The sequence below is a fragment of the Patagioenas fasciata genome, chromosome 21 (assembly GCF_037038585.1).
Source record: "Patagioenas fasciata isolate bPatFas1 chromosome 21, bPatFas1.hap1, whole genome shotgun sequence".
Taxonomy (NCBI): Eukaryota; Metazoa; Chordata; class Aves; order Columbiformes; family Columbidae; genus Patagioenas; species Patagioenas fasciata.
The window spans coordinates 1,203,079-1,230,901 of NC_092540.1; the positions used below are offsets into that span (position 1 = coordinate 1,203,079).

Below are 27,823 nucleotides of genomic sequence, written 5' to 3' on the forward strand. Positions count from 1 at the left end.
CTGTGCATTACAAAGCAACATACTTTTCCCCTTCGCTCACTTCCCCCGCAGAACTTTGCCCGCAGCCAAGTGTTTCTCCCGGGCTCATGGTGACGGTGACGTTCTCCCAGCTCTCTGGCTCTGGTGTGCAGAGGCTGCTGTGCATGGGAGAGCCGTGGTACCCCAAAGTGCAGCCCAGCACCCTCCCACCACAGTCCCAGGGAAATGGGTCCATCCCAAACCACCAACCATCATTCTGGGGGGACTTCTGGGCTCCCATTGTCCCTGCTCGGTGGCCCTCGCTGTGACACCATTGGCCACAGCCGGCTGGCGAGGCTTTGCTGCTCAACTCCTGAGATGTGGCGTTTTGCATAGAGCACACGCTGCTCAGACCGAGCGGCCGCAGGGGCAGCTCAGGTTTCCTGCTGCTTTTTTGTTTCCTCCTTTCTGAAATTAAATTTTTCAGCTCTCTGAAGGGAGTTTTGAGATCTGGCCACCAGAAAGAACCTCCGCACCGTAAAACATCTGCGTTCGCACCGCACCGAGCACAGCGGAGGCTCCGCTTGGGCTGGGGTGGCTGATGCTGGGGTAACATACAGAGTAAGCATCTCCCTCTGGCCAAACAAACACTTTAGGCTGCAATTCCTGAGGAGCCCAGGCTGTGGTGTGGGGAAGGTGACCCTGCTTTGAGGACCCTCCTGCCTCGCTTTGCTCTGCAAAATTCCCCTTTTGGAAACCCCTGGGGCTGTGACGTCCCTGGGGCTGTGACGTCCCTGGGGCTGTGACGTCCCTGGGGCTGTGACGTCCCTGGGGCTGTGACGTCCCTGGGGCTGTGACATCCCTGGGGCTGTGCCCAGGCAGCCTGAGCTGCAAATAGCTGGGGAGCCTGTGCTGGTGGAGATCAATGTGATGAAGTTCAGGGTGGGACCTTCTGCCAGGGGAAGGGGACGCTAATTTAACCTTATTTAACCACACGTGTGCACAAGCGCTGTGACGCAGTGCATGAGGGGTCTGGCTGGGATGGATGGGGAGGATGAGGGATGCAGGTTCTTGCCCCATCTAACATTTCCCAGCAGAAGACAATGAAGTCACCAGCTCTAACGGGGGCTTTTTTGCTCGTGTCCCCCTCCTCATGCCCTCTGCTGCCCCTCGCCCGTGTTTGTTCATTTGGGGGCACATCTGGGTGCCGAAACCTCCCGGTGCTAATGTGCTGGAGGGATGCAGCCCCTGGGCTCACCAGGGACCACATTCCTCTGTGTTTATCTGCTGTCCCTTGATCCAGACAGGCCGTTCTCGCAGCCCTGGCTCTGTCTCCCACTGCTTTCACGCTCAAACATTTCCTCTCCTACCTCCGCCAGACCAAAGCGGTATTTCTGTAACAAACCTCTGCAGAACAAACAGGCCGTGGTGGGGAAAGGGGACAAACAGAAGGGACGGGGGACCAGGGGTGGCTGGGATGCTGCTAAGCCACTGAAAATGGGACGTCCCCAAGACACCAAGAGCCGTGAGAGCAGGTTTGCTCCACGGCCACCCTCCACCATCCCCTTTGCCCGCAAGAGCGGGGCCGGATTTGGCTCCAGACGTAGAATAAACCCAGTGTGTGGTGCCCAGAGCGGCGCTCGAGGCTGCAGCCTGTTGTGTCTTAAAAGTTAAAAAAGGATGTCTTTGAAGGTGGATTCAAAACTTGGACACTGAAACAAATTCCTGCAGGAAGAAAATTCAACAAAGTCCCTTGGCTGAGAGCGAATCTTATCCTCACCAGACTCGCTGCAGGTTTCGGGAGCTGTGTTAGCAGCCCCGCAGGTCGGACAGCACGCTGGTTGAGGTCTAGGATGTGAGACCTTTCCACGCCTGGCATCACAGAGCGGCTTTTGTGCAAGCAATTGCCCCATTTGGTGCCTCAGTTTCCCCCTTTCACTGCCCAGCTGAGTATCTGTAGCAGGAAAAAACCCAACACTAAACATCCTCATGGATCTGGGGGTTTTTGAGTAGTTTTTAAAGCAATTGGCATGAATCTCCAAACAGTATATTCTTTCCTTATTGATTCTGATCCTTCTCCAGCTGGCAAACACACATCTCCAACTGGACCCTTTGTTTAAACGATGTGAAATACCAATGTGGTTTCTCTCCCTTCCTTTTCCTGGATTGCGCTTGAGCTACCTGCTGGTTTTCAGGCACCCGAGTGCCCCGGCGGTCGGTGAGCAGCACCACCAGCAATGCTCTGGTTTTGGGGCAAGAGGAAGGGCACCGTGTTGGGAACAGATATATTTAAGGGTTGTGGGGACCCTCCAGTGGGGTCTGGGCTGGGTTTCAAGGAGTCAAAGCAGCTCGGGTTTCCTGGCCCCTGCTGCAGATTGGCTTGGCTGGAGAGAGGACCCCCTGCCCCCCAAATCCTGCATCCCAGGGATGCCTGGGACCAGGATGCCTGTAGGAGGGGGATCCCCATGGCTACTGTGCCCCTGGGGATCCTCACTCCCCCCTGAGCTTTGTCCGAATATGGAACAGTTCCCAGGCTGCCTGGGAGCTCCTTGGAGCCAAAATGTTCCCCCTGAGCATCCGAAACCATGGGATGTTCTAGGGGTTCCTTGGCCGTGTCCCCTCTGTGCTTGGCAGTTTTCCAGCCCGGGACCTGGCTGAGGCTCCACGCAAAACCCAGTGGTCCTGTGGATGGGGGGGGTGTGTGTGTGTGTGTGTCTCTTTATTAAGTGTCATCAGGATTTAAATTAAAGCTTGTCACCCACTGGGAGTGAACGAACCCTCCATTGTCTTTCATGGCAGGAGCAGAGACCCCAGCACGGGTTGGCTGTGCAGGTGGGGGACCGGGTGGGACAGCCCCGCTGGTGACACGCGTTGAGCGCCTCACGCTCCACACCCCGCGTTGCTGCAAAGCACCATCCCGAACACCCGCTCCTGCAACCCCGGGGCCGTGGGCAAGGGAAGGGCTCATTTAAATGATTAATGAAACTTTGTTTTTGAAGCCGGGCTCGGAGCGGCCTCCGCAGCCGCGATCGCTGCGCGCCGCCCGGGGGTGCGCTTGGCTGCCAGAGAAAGACGCGATTGTTGTCATCGCGGCTCCGGCCCAGCTCTACCTCCCGCCCCCCGCGCCCCCCCGGCCCCGGCGCCCACGAACAAAACCCCGCGCCCGGCCCGGAGCTCGCGGTGGAGCCGAGAGGAGGAGGAGGAGGAGGGGGAGGAGGAGGAGCCGGAGCCGGCCGGAGAAACTTGTCCTGGGGCTGCTGAGAGCGGGCTGAGGGAGAGGTGCGCAGGTAAGCTGCGGGCAGGTGCTTTCCCCTGCTCGTGTCCCACCCAGGACGCTGCCCTGGTCCACGATGCTCCTGCCCTCTCCAGCCCCTCTCACATGCCAACAGAATCTCCTCTTTCTTTTTTCCCCCCTCTCGTTTTCCTCTTCTTCAGCAGCTGGAGTCTTTGTTCCTTCCTTTTTCTCTCTTTTTTTTTTTTTTTGCAAGAGTTGTTCCGAGCGTGGGTCTGGGAGGGGGACACTTGGGGCTGCAAAGTCACAGGAAAGTCCCGCGTGTTGCAGCTCCCACCAGGCGCTTTCCGCCGTGTTGATCGAGGACCCCCTGTGCTCCCCCCGGGCTCTCACACGCTCGCAGCCCCACGCACGCTCGGCTCGGGGGGCAGAGCTGGGGGTGCCGGGGGGTTACGGGACAATCCCTGCCTTGGGAAGCAGCAGGGGAAGCGTGCGAGGAGGGGGGCGCTGAGAGGGGGGCAGACACCCCGGAACCGGGGCTGCTACCGGGGAGCCCCCGGGAGCGTTGTCCCCGTCCCTCCCCGCGCAGAGCTCGGCTCCTGCTGTCCCGCTGGCTCTGCAGACGAGCCGGGAAATGGCTGGGGGTCTGTGGGAGCTGCTGCTTGGGAGGGGGCTGTGCACAGCCCTCCCCCCCGTGCCGGAGTGGGGAGCATCGAGCTGCTTTGGGAGAGAGCAGCCGAACGGCACCTCGGTGCTGCAGGGGTGCTTTGCAGCAAGCTGCTTTTTGTCCCAAAATGTAGGCAGTAAAGCCCCCCTCTCCTGCCCAGCAGGCAGAGCCGTGCCTGGGATGTAACATCAATTTTGCTGCCTCCACCATGGAGGTCTGAGCCAGCTCTGCTCCAGGCAGGGGGAAAAGTGCAGCCCCCTCCCTGCATCCCACCATGGGGGTCCTGTTTGGAGCCAGCTCTTTGTTTGTGCTCCAGCAGAGGCAGGAGATGATGGGAGGAAGCAACAGGGCAGCGATGTTTGCTGAAGTCCTGGGGAAAGGGTTTGTTGTGCAGAAGAAACTCATCCCAAACCTGCCTTTCCTTGGCTGAGAGTTTTAGGAAAAGCATCTACAGGGCAGAAAGTGGGAATTCATCTCCTTGGCAGCCGAACGCAAAGCATGTCGCGCACGAGGGCTTGGAAACGTTCCTGGGAGCCTGCGATGATCGCGGGCCTTCCTTATGTGGTGCATCCCGCGAGCTGCCGGAGCTGCCGGAGCTGCCGCCCCAGACGCGCCCCGTCCTGGGCCAGAACCGCGGGGTGGCCCTGGAACCGCGGGGTGGCCCCGCTGCCCCGGGACGGGGCGAGAGACCAGGGCTTTGCACCTGGGAAGAGATAAGAGCGCAGCTGTGGGAGGTTTCCTCTGCCCTGGGGATGAGGCAGCAGCAGCTGATAAGGCAGCAGAGCAGTTTCCCACCCTTAGGGAAAGCAGAGCCGGGGGGACCGAGGTGTCTGCGTGGGGTGAGCAGCGTGTGCGTGGGGGGCAGGCTTGGGGGCCAGCCTGCGGTTGCTTTGGCAACGTTTTCTCCCGGGATTTGCTTTTGTCTGTGTCCAGGCAGTTCCAGCGTGTGTGGCAGAGAGGTCTGCGGGTGGGCTGAGTGCGAGAAGCCCTGGGAAGGGTCTGGACACGCAGCGAGGGAGGAGGAGGAATTGCTGACACAGGGAAGGCAGCAGAAAGGTGTTTTCTGCCAGGCCTGCCTTCCCACAGACCCTGCTGCGGGAGGAGGCTGCTGGAGGCAGCAGTGAACGCAATACGAGGCTTTCGCAACGTGTCTGGTGACTGTGGTACCATGAGGAAACGCTCCTGGCACACAGAGGGATGCAGGAGCCGTGCATTGCTGTCCCCATGTCTCGCAGTCCTCAGGCTGAGCACAAAAGTGTTGCTGGAGAGCCCAGGAGTGTGTCCGAGCTGCTCTCCAGCAGGGTCTCCTGGGACACCCGTCCGCTGTGGGGACACAGCACTGTCCCCACAAGCAGGACCGAGCCCCCATGGCCACCCTGACCATGTCCAGCTCCAGCCCCAGCTGAGCAGCGGCTCCGCTTCTCGCTGGGAAAGTGCTGGGAAAGGGCGAGAAGAGCCGGTTGTTGCATCAGGGCTCAGCTCCCCGGGGAACCCTGCGGACGCCTGGGTGACAGCGTGTCTGCCCTCCCCTTCCAGGACAGCCTCGAGCTGGATTTAGCCCTTTTCCACCATTCCCAGCTCTCCAGCGCCGCTGGATAAAGAGCTCCCTGTTTTGGTTACAGCTGATCAGACCCAGACTGTTGTGGCGGTTGGACACGAGGGAAGCTGATGAGGGAGCTTTGCTGGCTCCTTTTGGTTGTTTTTAGCTTGTTCTGCTCCAACGTGCAGGTTCCCAGGCTGTGTTAGGGTGTTTTCCAGCCTGGGGGCTGCAGGGATGGTGGGGATTTGGCGTCCCAGTGGGAAAGCTGTGGTGGGAGCAGCCAGGGTTATGGGCAACGTGCTGGAAAGGATCCCTGGTCCAGCCAGCGAGGCTTTGCCCTCTTGTCCCAAAAGTAAAGGTCGCCTTTATCCCTCCCAGCCCCTCCAGAGGAGCGGGGGGCTCAGATGCTTTGGTGATAAATATCTGGAGGCAGCTGCTGCTCTCTGCTTGTCCAACTGCTGCGAGAGGGGGGGAGAGGGCAGGAGGCACCCAAGGGAGAGCATCAGGACTTCTGCCCGTGATAAATCGCCCCGTGACCTTTCCATAGCTCACTCTTGCCCCAGTGGTTGTGATTTTGCCTGCCCTTGGCAGCAGTGGTGGGGCTGGCACTGAGCTCCGTTTGGGAGCTGTGGGTTAGCGGGGTGCAGTGAAGATAAACTATTTGGAAAGCAAACACCGGTGGCATTTGGGGCTGGAATTTCCAGCTGTTGCACCGAATTTTTGTCAATTGTAATGGGATGACTGAGGGAGCAGCTGCCTCTTTCTGGGAAAAACCTTGGGCTGGCATCTGTTGGGTGCCTTGTTCTTGCACCCAGCCCAGCCCGCAGCTCGGGAGGTGTCAGCGCTGGTTTTGTCCATGAATCGAGCCTTTTCTCCATCCAGGCAGCTGGGTTCCTGAATGCACTCATTGCTTCATGGTTTAACTTTGCTCCAGTTGCACGGATTCCTTGTGGGTCCCTGGGATCTGGGCCGCCCTGTCTGGCAGGGAGGGGGAGAGAGGCCGAGGGGTTTGCAGAGCAGGGGCTGTGTGGGGGCTCTGGCTGCAGAGCAGGGGCTGCTCGTGCAGAATCAGGGTGTGGGATTTTAAAATCTGGCTTCTTGCGTTCACGCCAGTAAACTCAACTGCATGAAACTTGATGGAGAACAGACTGCTGACTGTGTTCGGGCCAGGGAGAGCTGGCTTTGAACCTTCCAGCCTGTTGGAGGCAATTGTGAAGCTTGTGGTGGCCTCGGGCTGGTCGCGTCCCTGTCGTGCCGGCCGCAGGGCTGTTGCGGGGAGCGCTGGCTGTGAGTTGGCTTCCTGCAGGTCGCTTGGAAGCGGGTCCTGCTTTCCCCAAGCGCTGGGAGCTGCAGCTTTGCAGGGGGAGGCTGGGGGACCGGCAGCGAGCAGGGTGGTGGCAGCGCTGGCTGCGACGGGCAGAGGGTCTGTGACGGTCCCCATGGGGACGTGCCAGCGGGTTGCAGGTGGTGCAGCGGATAAAAGGGGCTGCATCTGCCTCCCGAGCACTTTCCTTCTGTGCTGACAAACGCCACACGATGCTGCCGCTCTCCAGCCTGAATTTCTGGCTTGTTAACTATCTCTGCTATGTGCCGAGTCCCTAAACATCTGCAGCGTCAAAGCTTCACATGGAGGGGATGGTGTAGGCTGTGTGGGGCCAAGGAGAGCTCAGCCGGCTTCTGAGACCAACAGGGTGACAGCCCTGCCCTGTCCCCTCCCTCCCTGTGACACTGCCTGGGGCAGCTGCTGGGTGGCCCAAGCTGAGCATCGCTCGGCGGGTGGAGGGAGCTGAGCGCCCGGATCGCAGCGTGTGCTGGCTGGAATATCGCGCCCCAGCTGCCTCCTCCCCTCTGCAACGGACCAAGCACAAATCTTGGTCCTCGGCGCTCCCCTGAGCCTTGTGGGTGTTAAAAATCCAGGTCTGAGTTCTGGAGCTGAGGCAAAAATCCCATGGAAAGCTCTGGGCCAAGGTGTGGGGAAGAGGCACGTGCGGGGAGGGACATGGCTGGGAAAGCGGCTGCGGGGCCAGGGACGGGACTGCACGTAGAGCAGCTCCCTGTCACGAATCTGCCCGTCCTCTGCAGCCCGCCGCTGGATCCAAGCTCTTACAGCACAGAAGCACGTTCGTATGTCCCCAAAGGGGACTGAATTGCAGCACTGCCGAGCTCAATATCTGGCAGCATTCGGGCCCCGTTTTTCTTCCCCCCGTTCCTCCCTTCCCCCAGCCAGACGCCAGAGCTCTGATTGAAACCAGCCGGCGTGTGAGGCTTGTAGGGTTAACCAGAGCCAGATGGGAGAGGGAGACCAAAAGGAAAGTAAAAAGCTGGGTCTGGAGTGGGGGGGGAGGGCGAGAACAGGATCTTTTCTTGGAGAAAGTCACTTATTGGAGCCCAGGAATGCGTGGGATCAAAGGGAGCCGGGCTAGCGCAGCCCTGGGACTCCTCCGAGCCTCCTCATCTTCCTGCCCGTCTCCTCTCTCTCGGTTCTCTTTCCCACCCGAGCTCCTCCATCTGCCTCGCCGTGCATCCAGCTCGGCTCTGTTCCTGCTGGGGTGACAAGCGCTGCCGGGAAAAGGCTGGCGAGCACCCCGGGGTGTCTGCCCGCCGCTCCAGCTGGCCCCGGGAGTGCTGGAGCATCCAAAGCGCCTTCTGCACGGGGCTTTCTAGGGAGCTCATCTGCACCAAGCAGCACCCGCCAGCCTCCAGGGCTGCAGAGCCACCAGCAACAGCCTTGCAGCCAGCCCAGCACCCTGCGGTGGGACTGGAGGTGGCAGATCGCTGATTTGGGCAGCGCAGGGAGCTGTACAGCCAAACACCTTCGGTATTGCCCGTGCATAATCTTGCAAATGCCCTTTTTATCGCACGGCCTTGGAAATGGGCTGTCCTGCGTTAGAGCCTTGTCCCTGAAGCACAGGACCATCCATCTTTGCTGCCTTGCTAACTGCTGCTGGCCTCCAGATACTGTTGCTCAGCCAATTTCCTACTGCATTATTGATTTTTTTTGGCTCAAGTGCAAAATTAAACCCAATCTATCAAGGCCCCTGAAGAGGCAATCCATCCTTGGGGAGAGTGTCGGGACTCCTGGGGGGGTCCAGGCTCCGTGAGGGGGTGCTGGGGGTGATACGTGGGGAAAAAACCCAAACCAAATGAAAAAACTCCAGCCCCCCAATGGCATAAAGCTGAGCCAGAGACCGGGGGGCTCGGTGACTCGTGCTCTAGAGAGGGGTTGCATTTAAAGATGATTTCCAAGAGGAAGGAGGGAAAATAGCAGGTTGGGGTAAATTGCTGCCTGTGGGAGGCTGCAGTGATGGGGGACGCAGGGGATGATGTGGCACCTAAATCAGGTGCTCCCTGAGCCACCTCTTCTTGTCACCTCCCTCAGGGAAACATCTGGACCATGAAGGTGGCCTTCAGCTTGCTTCTCCCACTTGTTCTTGTGCTGGTCTCGGAGGTGAGCGGGCAGCGGAGGAAACCCCCCCGGAAACCCACCCGCCCGCCTCCCGAGTTCGTCGAGCCCGTCGAGCCCACGGAGCTGCCCCCGCCGCTGCCGCCGGGTCCCCCCTCCGTCTTCCCCGACTGCCCCCGGGAATGCTACTGTCCCCCGGACTTCCCCTCTGCCCTCTACTGTGACAGCCGCAACCTGCGGAAGGTCCCCATCATCCCGCCGCGCATCCACTACCTCTACCTGCAGAACAACTTCATCGACGACCTCCCGGAGGAGTCCTTCAGGAACGCCACGGGGCTCAAATGGGTCAACCTCGACAACAACCGGATCCGGAAGGTGGACAGGAGGGTCCTGGAGAAGCTGGAAAACCTCATCTTCCTCTACATGGAGAAGAACCAGCTCAAGGAGGTGCCCGCCTTCCTGCCGCCCAACCTGGAGCAGCTGCGGCTGAGCAGGAACCAGATCTCCAAGATCCCTGCTGGGGTCTTCAACAAGCTGGAGAACCTGGTGCTCTTGGACCTGCACCACAACAAGCTGAGTGACGGGGTCTTCAACAAAAACACCTTCAAGGGACTCAAGAACCTCATGCAACTCAACCTTGCCCACAACATCCTGAGGAAAATGCCCCCTGGGGTGCCCAGTGCCATCCACCAGCTCTTCCTGGACAGGAACAACATTGAAGACATCCCCAGTGACTACTTCAAGGAGTTCCCCAACCTGGCGTTCATCCGGCTCAACTACAACCAGATCTCGGACAAGGGGCTGCCCAAGGACTCCTTCAACCTCACCAACTTGCTGGTCCTGCACCTGGCCCACAACAAGCTCACCAACGTGCCTTTCATCAGCCCCAAGCTGGAGCACCTCTACCTGAACAACAACTCCATCGAGAGTGAGTTCTGCTGGCCGCCCTGGGCGAGCGGGTGGGCTTGGGGATGGCGTTTTGTTGAAAAATGGCATTTTTCACCCAGCGGGATGTGAACTCTTCAAAGGGTTTGCAGTGGTGAGATGAGCTGGGGCAATTTGTAGCTGAACAAGGACCTGAGGGGGCTGGATTTGCATGTGGGCAAGGTTTAGAATTAGGATTAGGATGACATCTGAGGGGCTGAATTTCCCGTGGTGTTGGGCTTTTCTTGTTCCTTGCCACGGGCAGCTCTTCTTCAGGGCCACCTGCCATCTAAATAGTTACTTCCCCAGCAGGGCTCAGAAATAGGGATATTTTAGAAAGGAGAGTCTGTGCACATATTTTAAGAACAGATGCCAAACACGCAGTCAAGATGGTTCGAAATAACCCGGCTCAGCTCTCAAGCTGAGCCTCGCGGAACAGGGAGAACAAGGCTGGGATGGAGGTTGCCTTGGCAAACCAACCGGGGCCGGTTCACACCACTCCAGGCAAAGCGCTGCGGTTTCTTGGGAGAGGTGAAATGTGTAAACGTCGCTGGTGCGTTTGAGAAGAAGACAGAGACCCATTGCTGGGCACCCCAGGGGTTTCTGCTGATAGAGCTCAGCAACCTGCTGTCCTCGCTGTCTGCAGGGGAGCAAGAACATGGTGCTGCTACCAGAAACCCTCCGTGTGTGCTGGGACAATCGGGCTGGGATCTGCTCTTTCTGGCTGGGGGTGTGTGGGGGCTGCAGGACCCCATAGGGCATCACTCACCTGTGGAGACACCACCAGGCTGGGCGCTGGTCCCCACAAGCGGTGGGGCACGAGCACTTCTGCACCGCGATGTTCATTGTGCAGGATGGTGTGAGGCTTTTTATGCAGGAGAGGGGTTGTAAAATCAGCGGCTCCTGCCCAGACACGGCTCTGAGCGAGAGCCAGGGTGGAGCAGCAGGAAACTGCTCTGTGCAGGCAAGTACCCATGGTTTTGTGAGATGTGATGCCAGGGAGAGGGACAAAACCCTCGCAAAGCCTCATCCCTTCTCTCAGGGGCTCGGTTCCTAGGGAGTAACGATGCAGTGATGAATTTCTGGTTCAAATGCCAGTTAATCTGCATTTTATTTAAACAACATCAAACTGGGGGCACAGGGGACCTTGTGTTGAAGGTGGTGCCTGCTGCTGGTGTCACACACTGGTACCCAGGTCCTGCTGGGGCTTTCCATGGAGAGATGTGCCTGACCACGCACATCATGTCCCAGCTTCTCCTTTTGCCCATTTCACCCAGCTTTTATAAGGTTCCAGTCCCTGGAGCTGGGTAACAACATAAGAATCGCCAGGTTTGTTTTCCATACCGCAGGCCCTGGGGTGAGGAGAAACACGTGGAAATCCAGAAGCGAGCAAGGAGCCAGTTATTGACGTTATCTCCAGTGCAGCGGGGCTGGAGCGTGTTTCCTCGGTGGTTTGATTTTTTTTGAAGGCTTAGGGCTGGCTCGGCAGGTTTCGTGTTTGAAATAATCCCTTTTCTCTCTCGAATGACACTGCATCCCCCCCTGCGCTGCGGCTGAGCGCGACCTACTTCATTTCTGAACAACAGCGAGATTTTCCTCTCACTGGGGCTGCTCTGTCTTCTGGGAGAGGCTGGGGATTCTCCCCCTCAGGAGCAAAGCAGCCACGTTTTGGGGTTCAACAGGCAGGGAGGGGGGCTCTGGCGTCCCTCCGTCCCTCTCTGCTTGCTTTTTCCTCTAACCCGCACCCCGCCTTTCCCCCCTGCAGAGATCAACGGCACGCAGATCTGCCCCACCTCGCTGATGTCCATCCAGGATTTCTCGCCGTCGGACCTGGACAGCGTGCCCCGGCTGCGGTACCTGCGGCTGGACGGGAACCTCCTCAAGCCCCCCATCCCCTTGGACCTCATGATGTGTTTCCGCCTCCTGCAGTCCGTGGTTTTCTAGCCCTGCCCAGCAGCACAGCTCTCCCAGGACTTGGCTTTGCACAGAGACTCGGCCCCTGACATGTGGGACCCTCTTTGCCCCCTCTCCCCCTGCTCACACCCGTCTCCATCCCCCTCTCGCGTTCCCCCTTCCCTCCTCTGCAGCAGCTGTGGGACCACTGTCCGCAGGACAGCACCGTGTCACAGCAGCCATCACGGGTTGCAGCAGTTCTGTCCATGTGTCCCTGTGTCCCTGCCCTCACCCTGGCCAGCCCTGGAGGTGGTTGTCTCTCCCCTTCCACCCGGCAGAGTTTCAGGAGGTTGGATTCGGCTGCAGCCAAATACACCTCTGGATGGAGCTGAGCAGGGGGCCCAGGTCATTGCTCTGGGTGCCTGCACTCGGGGACCCCACGATGTCCCTGGGGAAGAGTCTCCCGTGACAAGGTGGAGCGGGGATGCTCCGGTGTGCTGGGTGGGGACGGCCACCCATGGGGCGCAGGGTGATGCCGGGGAGCAGGAGCCGTGCGGGAGGGGGCTGGCGCTGGCCAGCGGGACCTGGCCAGAGCCACGGCCCAGGGCCCCTCGTCCCCCTTTTCACATGTATTGCTTCCCTCTCTGATAGCCGTACCTGCATATATAGGGTGTCTGGGTTTAGGGGGCAGTGTTAGCTTTTTTCTTCCTGATCCTGAGGATTCAGATTTAAAGCCAAGCATTAGAGGGGGAAAAAAAAAATCCAATTGAAATAAGCACTAAAGCAAGCAACCAAAGAAATCAGCCATTACCTCCTTTGTGTTCAGCCACCAAAACGGTCCCTTCTCTGGGACGGGCACAGACAGACGCTGTGTCCCGCTCCTGGAACGGGACAGGGGTGTTCCCTGCAGCCTGGGGACGCGTCAGCGAGCCACACGCTCCCCCTTCCCAGTGCTGCAAGGTTCATTAAACCCCGTGCTAATTCAGGCTTGAGTTTTAATGATAAAAGTCTCTTCTCCAAATCTTCATTCAGTGGGCTTTGTTGGGTTTGACAGGTTTTGACCTTAAACCCGGAGACCCTATGTATATATTTATATATAGTATGTATATATACTGGTAGACTGTACAGATATATCTAGAGACATATGTAGTTCTCGACTGATTTCAATTTAATGGTATTTTCACTCCTACTCTCCGCAGCAGTGGAAATAAAGTGATTCACAAGGGACTCAGCGCCGTGGTCGGACCTGCCTCTCTTGATCCCTCCTCATCTTCCTCGCCGCGTGGGAGCTGCCGCTTCATTCGGGACCAGGTTTCCTCCGTTGGGACCAAGCTTCCCGGCAGCGGGAGCTCTATGGGGTGACCCCCGGGGTCCCCGCAGCAGGAGATGGAGCTCGGGGCGTTTGGGGTGTGCTGCTGGAAGCGACGCTGGGCTGGGATTGAGTGACTGCAGCGTGGCGGTGGGCAGGTTTATGGAGCTCCTGCCTGTCTTAACGAGCACCTCTGCTAATTAGGAGAGCCCGACTTTGGCTGGAGCTCCCAGGGCCGTGGCTGATGGGTGTTGTCCTCCCTGCAAGCCGGCTGGGAAAAGCCGATGTGTGTTGGGGCAGGTTGCATAAACTCAGGCTGAGCTGTCCCCATGTCACCTTTGTGGTCCCAGAGAAGCTGGACAAACATCCCCAGGGTGAGTTTGTCCCCACGGTGGCAGAGTGGGCTCCAGGACGTGTGCAGCGGCAGATGGGGGGATGTGTCTCTCCCACCCAGTGACGACCCCGGATCGCCATGGCTGTGGTTGTGCGGGGGGCGTGTGTTTTCACACGAGCAGAGCGGGTGTAGGCAGCCGCTTCTCCCCATCGCCGCAGCTTCGAAAGCCTCCTCTTGCTGCTGCTCCCCCCCGTGAATCACGAGCGGCGAGGGAGGACGGCCGTGGGCGCGGGTGTGAACGCATGGGCTGCGTTGGGGGGCTGCTCACGGGGGCTGCACGCTGCCGGGGGACGCGCGTGTGTGTGCAGAGCAGGCACGGGCTGCCTGCTGCCCTGGAGAAGAAAACCTGCGTATTTGGTGAGGGGATGTGAATCATGCCCTCCTGGGGGTGCATTCATGCGCTGCCCCCCCGGGGAAGTCAGCCCTGTCTCCCGGGGGAGCCGAGCGTTTGCAAAAGCAGGGGCGGCTCACGGCTTCTCTCCGCAAACAGGCATTGGTGTGGGGAGCCCCCCCTTGCCGTGTGTGTTGTGGGGCTGCTGGGGTGGGCGTCAAAGGGGCTCCTCAGCATGGTGGGTGCTGGGAGGGGGCCCTGGGCTCTCTGGGAGCAGCAGTTTGGAGCAGGATGAGTTACTGCTCCGATCAAGCCCCCTTGTAGCTGGTGACCCCCCCCCCACCTCATGTGGGTGCCTGAGCAGGGACCTCTCCCTGCTGGGAGGGGTTGCACCCATTGGGTGATGCCATGCACGCAGGTGTGCGCTGCTGCTGCCCCTGGGGACAAGGGACAAAGTGGGCACTGGGATGGACAACAGCTATTTCACTAGGGCAGCAAACCAGCAGCCCCGGGGGACCCCGCCAGCCCAGCCCAGCCCAGGCTTTTGCTTTGCAGCAGTCTCCCCCATGCTGGGCTGCCAGGCAGGAGCTGCCCCCGGTCCCTCCCCAGGCTGGGGCAGAAGGCGCCATCTGAAAGCCGGGTCCCCTCCAGCCATGCTGGACCAAAGTCCCCTGTCCCCAGGGCGAGGGGGACTCGGCAATTGATCCTGGGCAAGAACCTGCAGCCCCTGCAAGGGGCAGAGGCAGTGGGTCAGTTGTAACGTCCCCCCAGCTGCCACATTGCCTCCATCACTGTGGCTGCCAAGCTGCCTAATGAGGGGCTTAATGAAGATTAGCGGTGACCCTTTGCTCTGCTCCGTGCTGAGCGGGGCTGGGGCTGCCCCCATGGGGGAGACACTGGGGTGAGGGGGCTGCGGGTGCACGGGGGGGTGTCCGGGTGTCCCCCCCTCCCAGCGAGCCCCAGCAGATGGGTGCGACATCTCGGGTGGGTGAGCGCGTGGGCTCCGATCTGAGTGTGGGAGAGAAGAGCGTTTTCACGGCAGTGGGCGGCTGCGTGTGCGTGGGGCTGCTGTGCACACCCTGTCCCCATCCCCAGGACGCAGCCCTGGCAATGACATCCCCCCGAAATGAGCCCTGTATGGGGGGTATCAAGCAGCCCACCTGTCCCAGAGCATGTGGGTGCACACAAGCGAGATGGGGGACATCTCCCACCCCGAGGGGACCAGCGCTGTGCCCCCCAGAACCTGCACCAGCTGCCCCTCCCCAAACCGCCTCTGTATTTTCAAAGAACGCTGCAGAGCGGGGCTGAGCCCCGCAGGAGGTGACAGGGGACAGGATGGGGAGTGCGGGCAGCCCGGCCGCGGGGCCCCTCCTGAACAACCGTCCAGCCGAGCGTGAAATGGGATGAAAAGGGACGGTGTAACGTTCCCAGGGCCGGGGGCGGAGGATGTTTGTCCCCCAGGGTGGCCGCAGTCCCCACCGCGGCTGCAGAGCGGGACGTGCTGGTCCTGCCTTCCCGTCCCTCTTTGCCGATTTGCAGCCATTTCAGGGCACCCGGCCCCATCCTGACTTGCATTTCAAGCCCTGTTTCCCGGGACCGTGGTCCCCAGCGCTGTCCTCAGAGCGGTGATCCCAGTGGGTGCAGGATGTGGACCCTGGCCTGGCTGGGCATCGCCAGCCTGTGTCTGGGGACATCCTGGGCTGTCCCAGCCAAGGAGAGGAGGAAGGCAGAGAAGCCAAAAGCTCATCTTGCACTCTACGAAAACCTGGACCTGGACAACTATGACCTGACATTGGACAACTACGGAGAGATCCTTGACCTGAGCAACTATGAGGAGCTCTATGACTACGGGGACCTTGCGCCGAAGGTGAGGGGGACGCAGGAGAGCACCCGTGGCAGGTCTTCCCTGGGTGCATCCTGAGAAAGGGGCTCGGTCCAAGGGATGGATGGGGCACAGCGGGAGGACCAGCCTTTGCACCAGCCTGCGAGCCTTGGTGGCTCTTCCACCGCTCTTGCTGGTGGCAGGAAGCGCTTTACCAGACCCCACCATCCACCTTGTCCCCTGCCAGAGCATCGCTGCGGGCAGCGGGACGTGAGGCTCCCGCATCCCTCCGGGCAAACAGGGTGGGGGTTCTGTAACCCTGAGCTAGGGGAGCTCTCCGAGGAGGTTCTGGCTTTCCAGTAGCCCCTGCCCAGCGCCCCTGAGCCCCTGCCCAGTGCCGCCCATCCTGGAGCACTCCCTGGCTGTGTTTGCAGATCGAGGTGGGCACCCTGGCTCCTCGCCCCAAGGACCCCGTGGCTCCCCCAGACCTGGGCGCTACGGCTGGAACCCCGAAGCTGCAGCTCCTGAGCACGGCTGGCCCTGTGCCCCCAGCTCCCGCCCCCGCACAGGGTGAGTGCCGACCCCCCAGGGGTACAGCCGGTGTGATTTGGTTCCCATGGGGTGCAGCCACATGTCCCTGGGGGTGACAGGGCTGGTGCCCCGGAGAACAGGGAGCGAATCCCTTCACCAGCAGCAGACAGCAGCAATTTGCTGTGCCAGGGGTGCCGGGGGTGCATCTTATCACACAGCAGGCAGGAGGGCTGCAGCGAGACGTTTCTGGGAAACAGAGCTCCAGCAAAGCAGCAACATTTTAATGAGCAGAGGCATTGCGACAGTCGGACAGAGTAGCAATTAGATTAGTGACAATTAAAATCCTGTAGCGAGGGATAAATATCTTTATTCATTTTCTGTCACTCTGGACTGGGACAAATTAAGTAGGAGGCAAAGGGAAATTGTTGCTTTGCTGCTTTGAACTCCCCACTAATGGATGCCGAGTCTCGCGGGCGTTGGGGCAGAGGAGAGGGAGCCCGTGGGTGGGGGACGCGGCTTCACCCCTCCCGCCGCCCCCGCCCGCCTCGCTGGGACCCTCACGCAGCCCAGACAGATGTTTTGCTTGATGCACAGCTGTTTCCTTTTGTTTCGTTTCCTTCTGTGGATAAAAACAAGGGGGCCAAGCAAGCCCTGGGTGTAAGGCCGCTGTGCTTGGCAGCTTCACATCTCCCCTCCTCCCGCTGGAGGGATTTGGCCCTGAGCAGCCTCATTTATTAGCAGCTTTTTTGGCTGGGAGCTCCTTGCCGGGTGCCCTGGGCTGTTTGGCTGATGGAGGTGCTGGGACTGTGACAGCCCCGGGTGCGGGGGACACCGTGTACCCGCGGTGTGGGCAGGGGTGGGCACGTCCATCTCCCTGCGCTCTGGGGTGCTGTGGGGGGACGGGGCAGCCGTGGTGTGCCGTGCTGTGCCATGTTGTGCCGTGCTGTGCCGTGCTGTGCCGTGCTGTGCCGTGCCGTGCCAAGGGCTGCCTGTGCCCCCAGCCCTGCCCAGCTGCCAGCTCTGCCTGTGCATCGGCACCTCCGTCTACTGCGACGACGCCGACCTGGAGCACATCCCGCCGCTGCCACCGGAGACCACCTATCTCTACGCCCGCTTCAACCGCATCGGCACCATCCGGGCCAGCGATTTCACGGGGCTGAGTACGCTGGGGCGAGGGAAGGGCCAGGGTTTGCACTGGGGCACAGGGGGAATAAGTGGCTCTGCACGGATCCCTGCTCATCTCCTCCCTCCTCTCCCGCCAGAGAAGCTGAAGCGAATAGACCTGAGCAGCAATTCCATCTCCCGGGCAGACGCAGACGCCTTCCGCCTGCTGCCCAGCCTGCAGGAGCTCATCCTGCCCGAGAACAGGCTGACGGCGCTGCCCGAGCTGCCCCGCAGCATCATGCGGCTGGACGCCCGTCTCAACAGCATCCCCAGCGCCGGCCTCCGGCCCGAAGCTTTCCGGGTGGGTTCTGGGGCTGCCAACTGGTTTTGGCTCAAACCTGATGTGCCAAGGGGGAGCGGGGTTGGTGCAGAGGGCCAGAGCAGGAAGGTTCATCTCCCCCCTCTTCCCACAGGACCTGAAGCAGCTGCAGTTTCTCCATCTGTCTGATAACCAGCTGGATTATATCCCAGCACCCCTGCCCGAGAGCCTGCGCTCCCTGCACCTCCAGGTGAGATGAGCTTGGACCCAGGTTTGTCTGTACTTGAGTCTAGCAGAGCCATCACCACCTCCTCCTCTTCCTCCTCCCCAGCCCTTTGAATCTGGTTTTGCCTTTCCCTCCCTGGCCAGAACAACAACATCCAGACCATGCACGAGGACACGTTCTGCGACAGCCAGGACCACAGCCAGGTGCGCAGGGCGCTGGAGGACATCCGCCTGGACGGCAACCCCATCAACCTCAGCCTCTTCCCCAACGCCTACTTCTGCCTCCCCCGCCTGCCCACCGGCCGCTTCTTCTGAGCCCATGGCCCCAGTGCTGGGAAACAACGGCGAGCATTCCCGGACCCACCGTACCCCCACCCAGACCCCCCTTGGATCCGGCTGCCCCATGGAAAACATGGGGTTAAGGCAGATGCCTTTAACCCTGGTGTGAGCTGAGCCGCTGTGCAGGCATGAGCTCAGTTCTGGGGCAAACGGAGCAGGGGATGGGCAGCTCTAGTAAAATCAAGACTTTAAAAATGCATTCAGTGTCTCGTTCTCAACACTGAGAGAGGTGGAAAGCCCTCGCTCAGCCCCAGCATCTCCTTTGTGAGCCATGCTGGTTTGCAAAGACACAGACGTCCCTGTGTCCCACTTGTCCTTCGGTTCCCTCCTGTGGCCTTGGGCAGACCTCTCATGTCTGCTTTTGGGGTTCCTTGGCCAGGGACCTGCATTGCTCCAGAGAGGTGATGCTTTGGCCACACCAGGTTCGACCTGCATGGTCTATCTGTCCCCTCAGCTGTCCCCAGGACCATCAGGTGGGTCCATGTGGCTCCGGAGGAGGGTGGCACACCCAGTTGTGAGCTGTGGCCACAGCTGGGCTGTCTCTGTGTGCTCCCAATGAGGGTGCAATGGGAAACTTCAGCACAGGGCAAGCAGAGTTCTCCATTACCTCACCCCAGCCCTGCAGCCTCATGGTCCCTGCTCCCCTGACCCCACTGGGAGCTGTGCTGGTGCCAGCTGGGGTCTCCAGCACCAGGGAGGGTGTCCCTGGGTTCAGGTTGTTCCAGCTGCAGAGAACAGCTGGAGCAGCACTGGAGCCTTCGAGCCAAACGCAGCAAAGAGTCGCTCAGAAAGAGTTAAAATATCTCAAATCATTCCGGCTTTCAACAGCCGAGAAGAGCTGCCCAGTGGTGAGATATTTTAAATATAATGTATTCATCCTCTATATTTTTATACACATGTAACAAACACACATACCGTGAGAGGCATGACACATCCCTGGAGAATCCAAATGCCTAAACTGAAACCACTGAGCTCAGCCCACATCCTCCAGGCCTGGGGAGGCAAAATAAGGCGCTGGAGAAAACCTTGCAAGAAAATCCAGCTCTTCACCCACGGGCACACTGCAGATGCTGCTGGATGCTCCTGCCGGCCATCCTGCCTTGCTGGCACAGCATGGGCACAGAGCATGTGTGTGTGCACCAGCAATCCCCTTGCCTTTCATTTCTGTGCAAAACCCAACTCTGATATGGATTATATTCATTCGAAAGCCAGGGCCCTTGGTAAATGGGAATCTGGAGCCATTCCAGCCTTTCCTTTCAGGCTAGATCTAAACCACCAGGATTTATTATGGTGTCATGTCACCCTTGAAACACCTGCGTCTATCTATCTATCTATCTATCCATCTATCCATCCATCTATCTATCTATCTATCTATCTATCTATCTATCTATCCATCTATCCATCCATCCATCTATCTATCTATCTATCTATCCATCCCTCTGTCTCTCTGTCTCTTCTCCTTCCCCATCCACCCTTCCCACACCTTCTTCCCCCAATCTCATCAGCTCCGCGGGACGAGCGCTGCTGTGAGCCGGGCTCAGCTCCAGCAGGATGGCGTTGGCCAGTGTTCCCAGCAGCGAGCCCCGGTCCTTCGCGTTCGTCCCGCTAGATGGCAAGGCAGAGTGCTCAGAGATGCCTGACCTCAGCTCCGGGCTGCAAACTCCCTCCCTGCTCCTTTCCTCCCTTCTGGGGTGGTTTCAGCATCCCGGGTGGTTTCGGCGTGGCCACAGCTGGGGAGCAGCGCAGGTGCTGGGGGTTGGCAGAGGAGGATTAAAAGGAGCTGCAGAGGGGAGCAGGGTTTGCTGTGCGTGGGAGGAGAGCGAGGTAGGTGCAGGGATGTGTTTGGGGGTCAGGGGGCTGCTGGCTTTGCTGAAACCAAACTTTTCTGATAGGGATGGGGTGACTCGGGGGGGTTTTGCTGGAGAGCTGAGATTCAGCAGTGCTGTCCTCTCTGGTGTGGCTCTGGGGTCCCCTGGCACCTCTGGAGAGGAGATGATGGGGCAGCAGGTCTTTGCCTTCCCCAAAGCTTTGGGAGGGGGCTGCTGGAGCTCAGCCCCGCTGTTCCGTTGGTGCTGTTATTATAATAACTGTGCTCCCATGTCCTGCTGGTGCTGTTACTATAACTGTGCTCCCATGTTCTTGTTGCTGCTGGGGGGGGGAAGAAGCTGTTGCCCATCTTTGCAGCACACGCAGGGAACAGCAGCCCCCTCCTGGCACTCAGAGCCTCCCCAGGGCTGCAGATGGCTGTGGGTGTTGTTGGGGCTCTAAGCTGGGCACATGGGCTGGGCAGAGGGCTCGTGTCCCGCCTGTCCCGCTCCTTCCCTCCTCCCTCGCCCAGGGAGCATCTCCACGTAGTCCCCGCAGCTCTGCTCCCGCCGTCTGTGCCGCTCAAGGTCACCTTCCTCGCCTGGGCTGGATTTTCACATATTGATCGCTTGGCGCTCGCAGCCACCGTCTCGGCGAGCTCCCGAGCTCCTGCCAGCTCAGCATCTTGCTGCTCTCTGGGAGAAGCGGCTCCATATGGGCCCCCCCTCCTCCTCCATCCCGCCCTCTTCCCTCCACGCTCTCCTGCCCGCCCCGGCTGAGCATCATTAACCAGCACCAAAACAGAGACGGGAAAGTCTGCAAATCCCAGAGAGCTGCAGCCTCCCTGCCTCTCTGTCTCCTGGGGAGCGTGACACGAGCACACTCCATCCCCTGGCTGGATTTCGGAGGAGCTGGGACAGCGTGTGGTGTCCTTGCTGCTGCGCCTGTCTCTGAGCTGCCTCCATCCTCTTCTGCACAGGTCCTTGTCCCCAGTGGGAAATGAGCTTCTCTCCCATCACTGTGACCAAAAGATGAGCTTCTCTCCCATCCCCGTGCCCATCTGTCTCCTTGCTCTCTGCTCCTTACCCAGTTTTCTTTGCTCTTCTCCCACTGGCAGGACCGGGAGCTCCGTGTCCCTGGGCCACCACCTGGGGACAGAGCCATCTTTTCTGCCCCTTTGCAGCCTCAGGGCCAGGGCAGCACAGACAGCTCACTGCAGGGCTGGGGTCGGCTCGGGAGCAGGGCGGTGGTGACCGGGCTTAGGGATGTGAAACAGGAATTGGAGGAGGTAATGGAGCCTTTGAGCTCCCCTGGAACACAGAGAAGCTGGGAAGAGGCCACAGAGATAATGCGGGTCTCCCTGTCCAGGACAGTGCCCGTGTCCATGCCAGCCCTGTATCCCACCTGTGCCCGGGACAGGCAACTCGTGGATTTATTGGCCAAGTACAAAATCCATGGCAGGGTGGAAAATGACCACTGAACTGTGGATGCTGACAAGCTCTTGGCCTCCTCCAGACTAGAAATCACCCTTAAATGCTGCTGGGGAGGAAGCGCGGTGGCCCAGCTCGCTCAGCGAGCGCGGCACGGATGATAACAGCTTTATTTATAGCACTTCACTGGCTGTTGGCTCAAGGCACCGATCTGCGCTTCGCGTGCGATGGTTCCGGGCGGCTGTTTGTGCAGCTCGTGGCTGGGGCGCAGGATTGTGCCCGGGTTCAATCCGTCCCACCCCGTCCCCAACCCAGGTCACCAGCAGGGGACCCGGCTCCCAAGACTGACCAGAAACTCATGTTCCTGCTTACATTTATACAACATCTCATCTGGAGAATTCCTGGTTGTTGTCTTAGTGTCCGAGAGGTTGTATTAATACAGCTCTAAAACTAAAGGGATAATTAATAGCGGCCACACGGGGACAGTTTTGTCGCTGCTCGGTTTCCAGATCTGCTCTTTTTTTTCGGAAGGATCCCGGTGCTGGGATTCATTAGATGGGAGCTGCACGGGCTCTGGAGATGAAAGTGCTGTTCATGAATTATCGCTGGGGTGCAGACAGCTGCCCGGGCCCCTCCAGGGAAACTCAACAATGGAAACAGAGGAGGGGAGAAAAAAAATGCTGCTTGGGCTTTTCCTCTCCCTATTTTCCACTTCACCACTGGAAAAAGGAGGAGGAAAAATACAGCAAAAGGGAGAGAAAGAAAACAAACAAACAAACATATTCCTTCCCTCTTCACATCACCTTCCCTGTACGTTGTGGATGTTTAGCATAGAAATAACCTGTAGAAAACCAGCCCTGTCCCTGCAGCCTGTTCTGGGCCTCTGCTGGGCTGGGTCCCTGCAGCACCCCGGGGTGCCCTGTCTGCTCCCCCCCAGCCAGCGGGACTCCTTGCCATGAGATGCCACCAAAGCACGGTTATTATTAGCAACGTTGCGTTAGGTCTTGTCAGCAGGAGCCCTGACGCCTGGGAAGGCTCCGCCACGCGAGGCACGTGTCCCCCACCCCGCTCAACCCAGTTCTGCGGGGGGAAGAGCTCGGGGGGGCTGGGATGGGGTGGGGGTGCAGGGGGGATGGAGCTGAGGAGGGGGGGTCTCTGCTGGAAGCACCTTGCCCAGGGAGATGCAGGTGCTCTAGAGGATGCTCGAGCCTGTGCCATGTCCTTGCTCCTCCTGGGGCGTGAAAGCTGCTTGGTGTCTCCCCAAAATGGGGATGTTTTCACCCTGATGCTGCTCCCAGCATCCTCCCCCCTCTCTCTGACCCACAAGAAATGATGAAACGGAGAAAAACGCCACTAAGTACAGGTCTGCGATGCTGCCAGCCACGCGATCCTGGGGCTGCTGGGACAAGGACCGGTGTCCTGCTGGGCACGCGGGTCTCCCCGACCAGGGGTTCATTCAGCTCAGCGCTTCCCCGCTCCTGGCTTTATGATTATTTATTTTTTAATTGACCTGAAGCCAAACTCTTTCGAGCACAAATCAGGTGGCCACACATTGGTTCGAGGGCGATGCGCCCAAGGAAGAGCTCGGCGTGGCAGCAGCCAGCGCCTTGGTCCGTGTGGCCCCGGGCGGGAGCAGAGCCGAGCTGGGCGTCCCCGATTGATCGCCGCTTTTAAAATAACCAGCCTGGATCTTCCATTTCTGTAGGATGTAGAAAACCTGGAGAGGGGGAAGAGAGAAACAGCTTTGAGAGAGCGAGTGCAAGTATTGCTAATTTATGATCAGAGAAATACATGTTTGAGTTTGAAGGCTGCAGGGAAAGGACCTGGTGTTCAGCTGATGATAAATCTGTTTTATCGGGGGGTTGTGAAAAGGCTTCCCCACAGGGCAAATTGTGGAAATGCAGAACATAATTACCCCAAATTCCTATTTGAGTAATTGTCTCTACCCACCTGTTATTCCCCCAGAGCTTTCAGCCGGCTGGAGAGGTTTTGCTCTGTGTTTAAGAGCCAAAGCCATTGTGCGGCACCGCTGGGCTCTCCGGGCTGGGCCAGCCCTGCCTGCGGGAGGCGCCTGCCCGCGAGGGTTTGGGGCTCGCTGCTGTCTCCCCCCTCCCAAACTGCCCTTTCTCCCCCTTTTTCTGCAGCTGTTGGGTAGGAGCTGTCAGTTGTCGCTTTCTGCAACCACATTTGCACCCGGGCAGTGAGGCCGGGTCACAGGGACCCACGGGGAGAGCCCCTGCGTGCAACCAGGACATTGACATTTTCCGCCCCTGTGTCCGTCCCTGGGGTGGATGACACATGGATGGAGGGACACGGGCTGCTGGGGACATGTGTCCCCCCAGGCTCGGTGCTGTGGTGATGAGGTAATGGAGGGTTTTGCTGCAGTGGGCCGTGGACAGCTTTTCTAAGCACCGGCTCCTAATGCTTCCCTGAATAGCCAGGCGGGCTCTCGGGCGCATTAGGAATCGATGCACATCGCAAATGGATTGCCTGTGCTCTCTCTGCCACCTCTCCGGCTGTCTCCGTATTTGCCCCCTCCCCAGCATCTCCAGGGGCCAGCTCTGTCCCCACATTGTCACCCAGATGATGGGGGGGCACCAGGGACGGTTCCCCCTGCTCAGGGCTGCAGCCGGCAGCTCCATCCCCACCCTGGTCCCACCAGGATGGACCATCGCCTACAGGTGAAGCTGTGCCCCCTCACTGTCCCCCCAGGGGACTCGTAGCCCCTCATCATCCCTGGGGACTTGCAGCAGACAGGGACAGCGGATGGAGCGGGTGACAAGCGTCTGCTCGGGCCAGCCAAGCGGAGACGATAAACGACGACCCCGGTGAACGCGGGATGGGCTCTGCATCTCAAGTGATTCCCTGGGAGATGCCGGACGGTCCCTCCCGGGAGGACCGGGGACCTGTCCTCTCGCAGAGCCGCGGGAAGGAAGGAACGGTGCGATGGCACCGCAAGTTGGGCTGCAGAAGGTAGAAACCTTTGGGAAAGGGGTCTCTCTGCCTTGGGGCTCATGGGGAACCTGCCCGTTCCCCAGCCGGCTGCTCCACACGGTGCTGCCCAGACCTGGCGGACGCTCACGTGGCTCCGCTGATCAAACTTGCATGAGGACATGCGCAAAAATCAATGGTTGTGCTTATGAATTAATGATCGCTGAGCAGGTCGATGCAGCCTGCCCGTGCACGCCGGATTGTTAATGAACGGCAGCCGTGGGAGCGCAGGCAGGGTCAGCGCTGCTGCAGTGCCTCCTGCATCTCTGTTTATTCACGTTTTAAATATATTTATCTTGCGTTTGCTCCCAGAGCTACTTCAAGCAGAGAGCAGGTGATTTCCATGAAAGGGACCTGGCGTGTGTGTGCTGCAGGGACGCTGCCGCTTTCTGAACCTGGGGGGACATTGGAAAGGGCCGATGGCTCTGGGCTGTGCTGGAAGGGGTTGAATCGGAGGCAGGCTCTATAAATATGCATGTGGGTAATTTCTAATCGAACGCCGCAGCTCTCGGTGCTGGCATGTGTCACTCCCGTGGCATTATCTCTGCAATTAGAGCTTTTCCCCACAATTGCATAAGAACGTCTCGGTGACTCACCGGGTTTGGGGGGGAGATGCGAAGGGCTGCGCCTGCGCGCGTGTGAGGTGTGAAAATCAGCCGCTCTGGGCTTTGCAACTCCCTCCCAGCAATTCCACCGCCCTCCCCTCGTCACCGCCAGCACCAGCACCCTGCTTTGGGCACACTGGGCTGTCCCCTGCCAGCGAGCTCCCGGTCCGCCCAGCATCACCTCCTGCCATGGGGTTATTTCTGTCCGTGTTATCGGGGCCCTGTTTGCACGCTGACGACCTTTGGGCTCCGATAATAACATGTTTCACATTCCTGATTAAAACCACCGCGGTGTCAGGATCAATAAGAATTGGCAGTTGAGACCATAATAGGTATAATAATCCCCATTAGGGTAAGAGACGCGGGGGGAGCGCGGGGCTGCTGATGGGGCGATGGTGAATCTGCTTCGATCGGCTGGAGCCGCAGCATCGTCCCTGCGAGGGGCAGGGACCGCGATGCTCCCGCTGTTTGTGGTCCCGGCATCGGCAGAGCCCCCGGTGCCGAGTGCTCCGGCTTGGAAACCTGGCTTTGCAATGGTAATTGTGGTGGCCCCAGGGTGGAAGAGGGGACGGGGCTCAGTGCAGCTGGGGTTGTTGCTTGTCCTGCCCAAACCTCAAAGGAAACTTAAAGACTGAGATTATGAAGCAGGGGAAATTCCTTGCTCTGACCCATCCTGCCACTGTGTCTTGCAGCGATGGAGCGTGGCGAGGGCCGGGAGGGAGGGAGGGGAACACCAGTGGCATTTAAGTAGCTGCCCAGGAGAAATACAAAAATCAATACGTCATTGTGGCCCCATCGATCTGCGGCTCCACCGCCGCGGCTCCCGCTGCGCTCTGATCAGGGCTCATGGTCGCAGATGAGAGTCCCAGCAGCTGGGGTATTAAACAACGCCAAACAGGTGGAAACTATAGATTTTTTTTCTTATTTAAACCTAAAATAGAGGGGCAGCTGTGGAGATGGGGGGACTGGAGCAGCCGTGGGGCTGAGCACCCTCATTGCAGGAGGGATGCTATTGCATCCCTGAGAAACCAGAGCGATGCTATTTGCCCGTGGTGGCTGCTCGGTCCCCTTCGACTCCAAAAACCACCCCTTTCGCCCAAAAATCTGCCAGCCAAGCCCTGCTGCGAGGCCACGGCCATGGCAATGCTATCAGCAATGGGACTTGAGGGGCTGCACACGATTCGGGGACAATATCAAACCGTGTGCCATGGGGACCGGACCAGTCCCAGGCAGAACAGGTTGGTGATTTTTAGACAAATTGGTTTTGCTCAAAAAATGGAGGTTGGTTGAAACCCAGTGTGTTTGTAGAAAAACATCGCTTTCGACAGATTCCTGTTTCAACATGTTTTTTAGAAGAAAAAGGAAAGCTTTCCAAATTGTCAAAAGACCCCAGTTGAACACTTTCGCTGCAGAACATAATCCATTTCTCAGCTCCAAATGACTTTTCATTTTGCAATGGAAGTAAACGCGTTGCAAAATCCCCTTTTGGAAGGGGGCTGAAACCCTTCTGAAACAGTCGGGCTGGATCTCGGGATTAACTCCTTCCAGCCTGGGGTCTGGATTTGCAAACAAGGTCCTTTTTCCTTCCCAACGATGTGTGTTCATCCCACTGCAGGATGGTTGATACCAGCGATTCCTTCCTGGGGTGGAAATCGCTCCATGCGCAGGCACCAAATATTAAGGGCTGGCAGGGGACCCTATGTGGGGGCAGAGTGGCTCATTTTGTGCTGTTTTTCTCTGATTTACCCGACTTCTGCAGCGTTTTTCCTGGCTCAGGCAGGGAGAGGATGCTGGTGACGGTTTGGTCCGCTGCAGGCGTTTCTCCTGTCCCGATGGGTGATGCTTTGTGGCCAGACCGCGGGAGGATCTTGTTGTCGCACTGAGCTGGTGACAATTCCCTCCAGCGAGGCACTGGATGGCATCTCGGATAGGGGGAATCTCCATCCGTACGGGTCTGCAGGGGTTTCCTTGGGAGCGTTGCTGGAGCTCAGAGCAAGGCCCTCCACTTGCTGGGGAATTCGGGATGCTTCAGCAGTATGCACAGTGGAATACAACATGCAAACAGGAGATTTATTCTGTTTAATAAACTGGCCTCTCCGTAGATTTTGCACTCTTCCAATCAAATTAAGAGCTTAATTCCAGATGTTAGTTTTGCCACAGAGGGCTGAGAGGGATGCTGGGGCAGAGCGAGGGCTCCCCGAGGTCACAGAGGGATGGAGTCAGAGCCATAGGGATGCAGGAGGATATGGAGAAATCTCTGGTTTGGTTCTGGACCCAAAGAACTCTCCCAAAGCAGCTCCTTCCTCCTCTGCACGAGCTTTTCCAGGCACAAGAGGGGTCTGGATTTGGGAAGACGGGTCAGCGTGGGTCTGGAAACCCCCAAACAGCATCAGGTTCCTGCTGCAGTTGTGTTAACAGCTCATCAGCAAAGTGGTGCCTGCGTTGGTGAGCGGCCAAACCCTGACCTGCTTGTGCCTTTATTGCATCTGCTGGCAGATCTCATGCAACGCTTTAATCAAGTATTTCAGTGCCTCTGTAGAGCCGGAAAGGATTCGGAGAATGTTGCTGGGTTGTTTGCAAACTTGCCGAGCCTGGTGGCGCTCAGAGCCTGCGGGGGCACGGGGACAGGGCTGGGACCTTTGGAGATGACCTAAGGTCAGGTTTTGGTGTCCACAGGGATTTCGGTGGCTTTGGGTCTGGTGCCTCCCCTGCGATGGAACAGAAACCTGGAATTAAACCAAGCCCATGAAGGCATCAGCTGGGGAATCTGCGTTGGGTCGGCAGTGGGATCTCCATTCCCAGCTCGGGAAGGTTTGAGGAGGGCGGAGGGATGCGGGGAAGAGCCAGGAGCTATTTCGGCTCCATGTGCCACCCCCTTCCTGCTGCTGCTCCAACTCGGGTGCGAACGAACGCCTGACGGGTGCTGTGCCAGCGATGCCGGAGCACGAGAGCAGCTCCTGCCCTGCCCGGGGAAACCCCCGTGATGCTGAAGTGGCTGCA

The 27,823-nt window shown here is 58.9% G+C and overlaps 2 protein-coding genes across 5 annotated transcripts; both read left to right on the forward strand.

The window, feature by feature from the left end:
* Positions 1-3,117: 3,117 nt before the first annotated feature.
* Positions 3,118-12,848, forward strand: PRELP (proline and arginine rich end leucine rich repeat protein). Of its 2 annotated transcripts, none has more exons than XM_065854605.2 (3): positions 3,118-3,245; positions 8,777-9,728; positions 11,490-12,848. In XM_065854605.2, exons 2-3 carry the CDS (start codon positions 8,792-8,794, stop codon positions 11,666-11,668), a joined length of 1,116 nt encoding a protein of 371 aa, XP_065710677.1. In that variant the 5' UTR covers positions 3,118-3,245; positions 8,777-8,791; the 3' UTR covers positions 11,669-12,848. The 2 variants fall into 2 exon arrangements, with proteins under 2 accessions (XP_065710677.1, XP_065710678.1); XM_065854606.2 differs by having other exon boundaries at positions 3,136-3,237.
* A 2,333-nt stretch (positions 12,849-15,181) lies between these two features.
* On the forward strand, positions 15,182-18,190 carry OPTC (opticin). 3 transcript variants are annotated; one of them, XM_071817623.1, is made up of 6 exons: positions 15,182-15,518; positions 15,908-16,043; positions 16,988-17,164; positions 17,267-17,469; positions 17,582-17,677; positions 17,797-18,190. In XM_071817623.1, the coding sequence occupies exons 1-6, from the start codon at positions 15,297-15,299 to the stop codon at positions 17,965-17,967; spliced, it is 1,005 nt and encodes a 334-aa protein (XP_071673724.1). In that variant the 5' UTR covers positions 15,182-15,296; the 3' UTR covers positions 17,968-18,190. The 3 variants fall into 3 exon arrangements, with proteins under 3 accessions (XP_071673724.1, XP_065710719.2, XP_071673725.1); XM_065854647.2 differs by having other exon boundaries at positions 17,006-17,164; XM_071817624.1 differs by lacking the exon at positions 16,988-17,164.
* Positions 18,191-27,823: the final 9,633 nt, after the last annotated feature.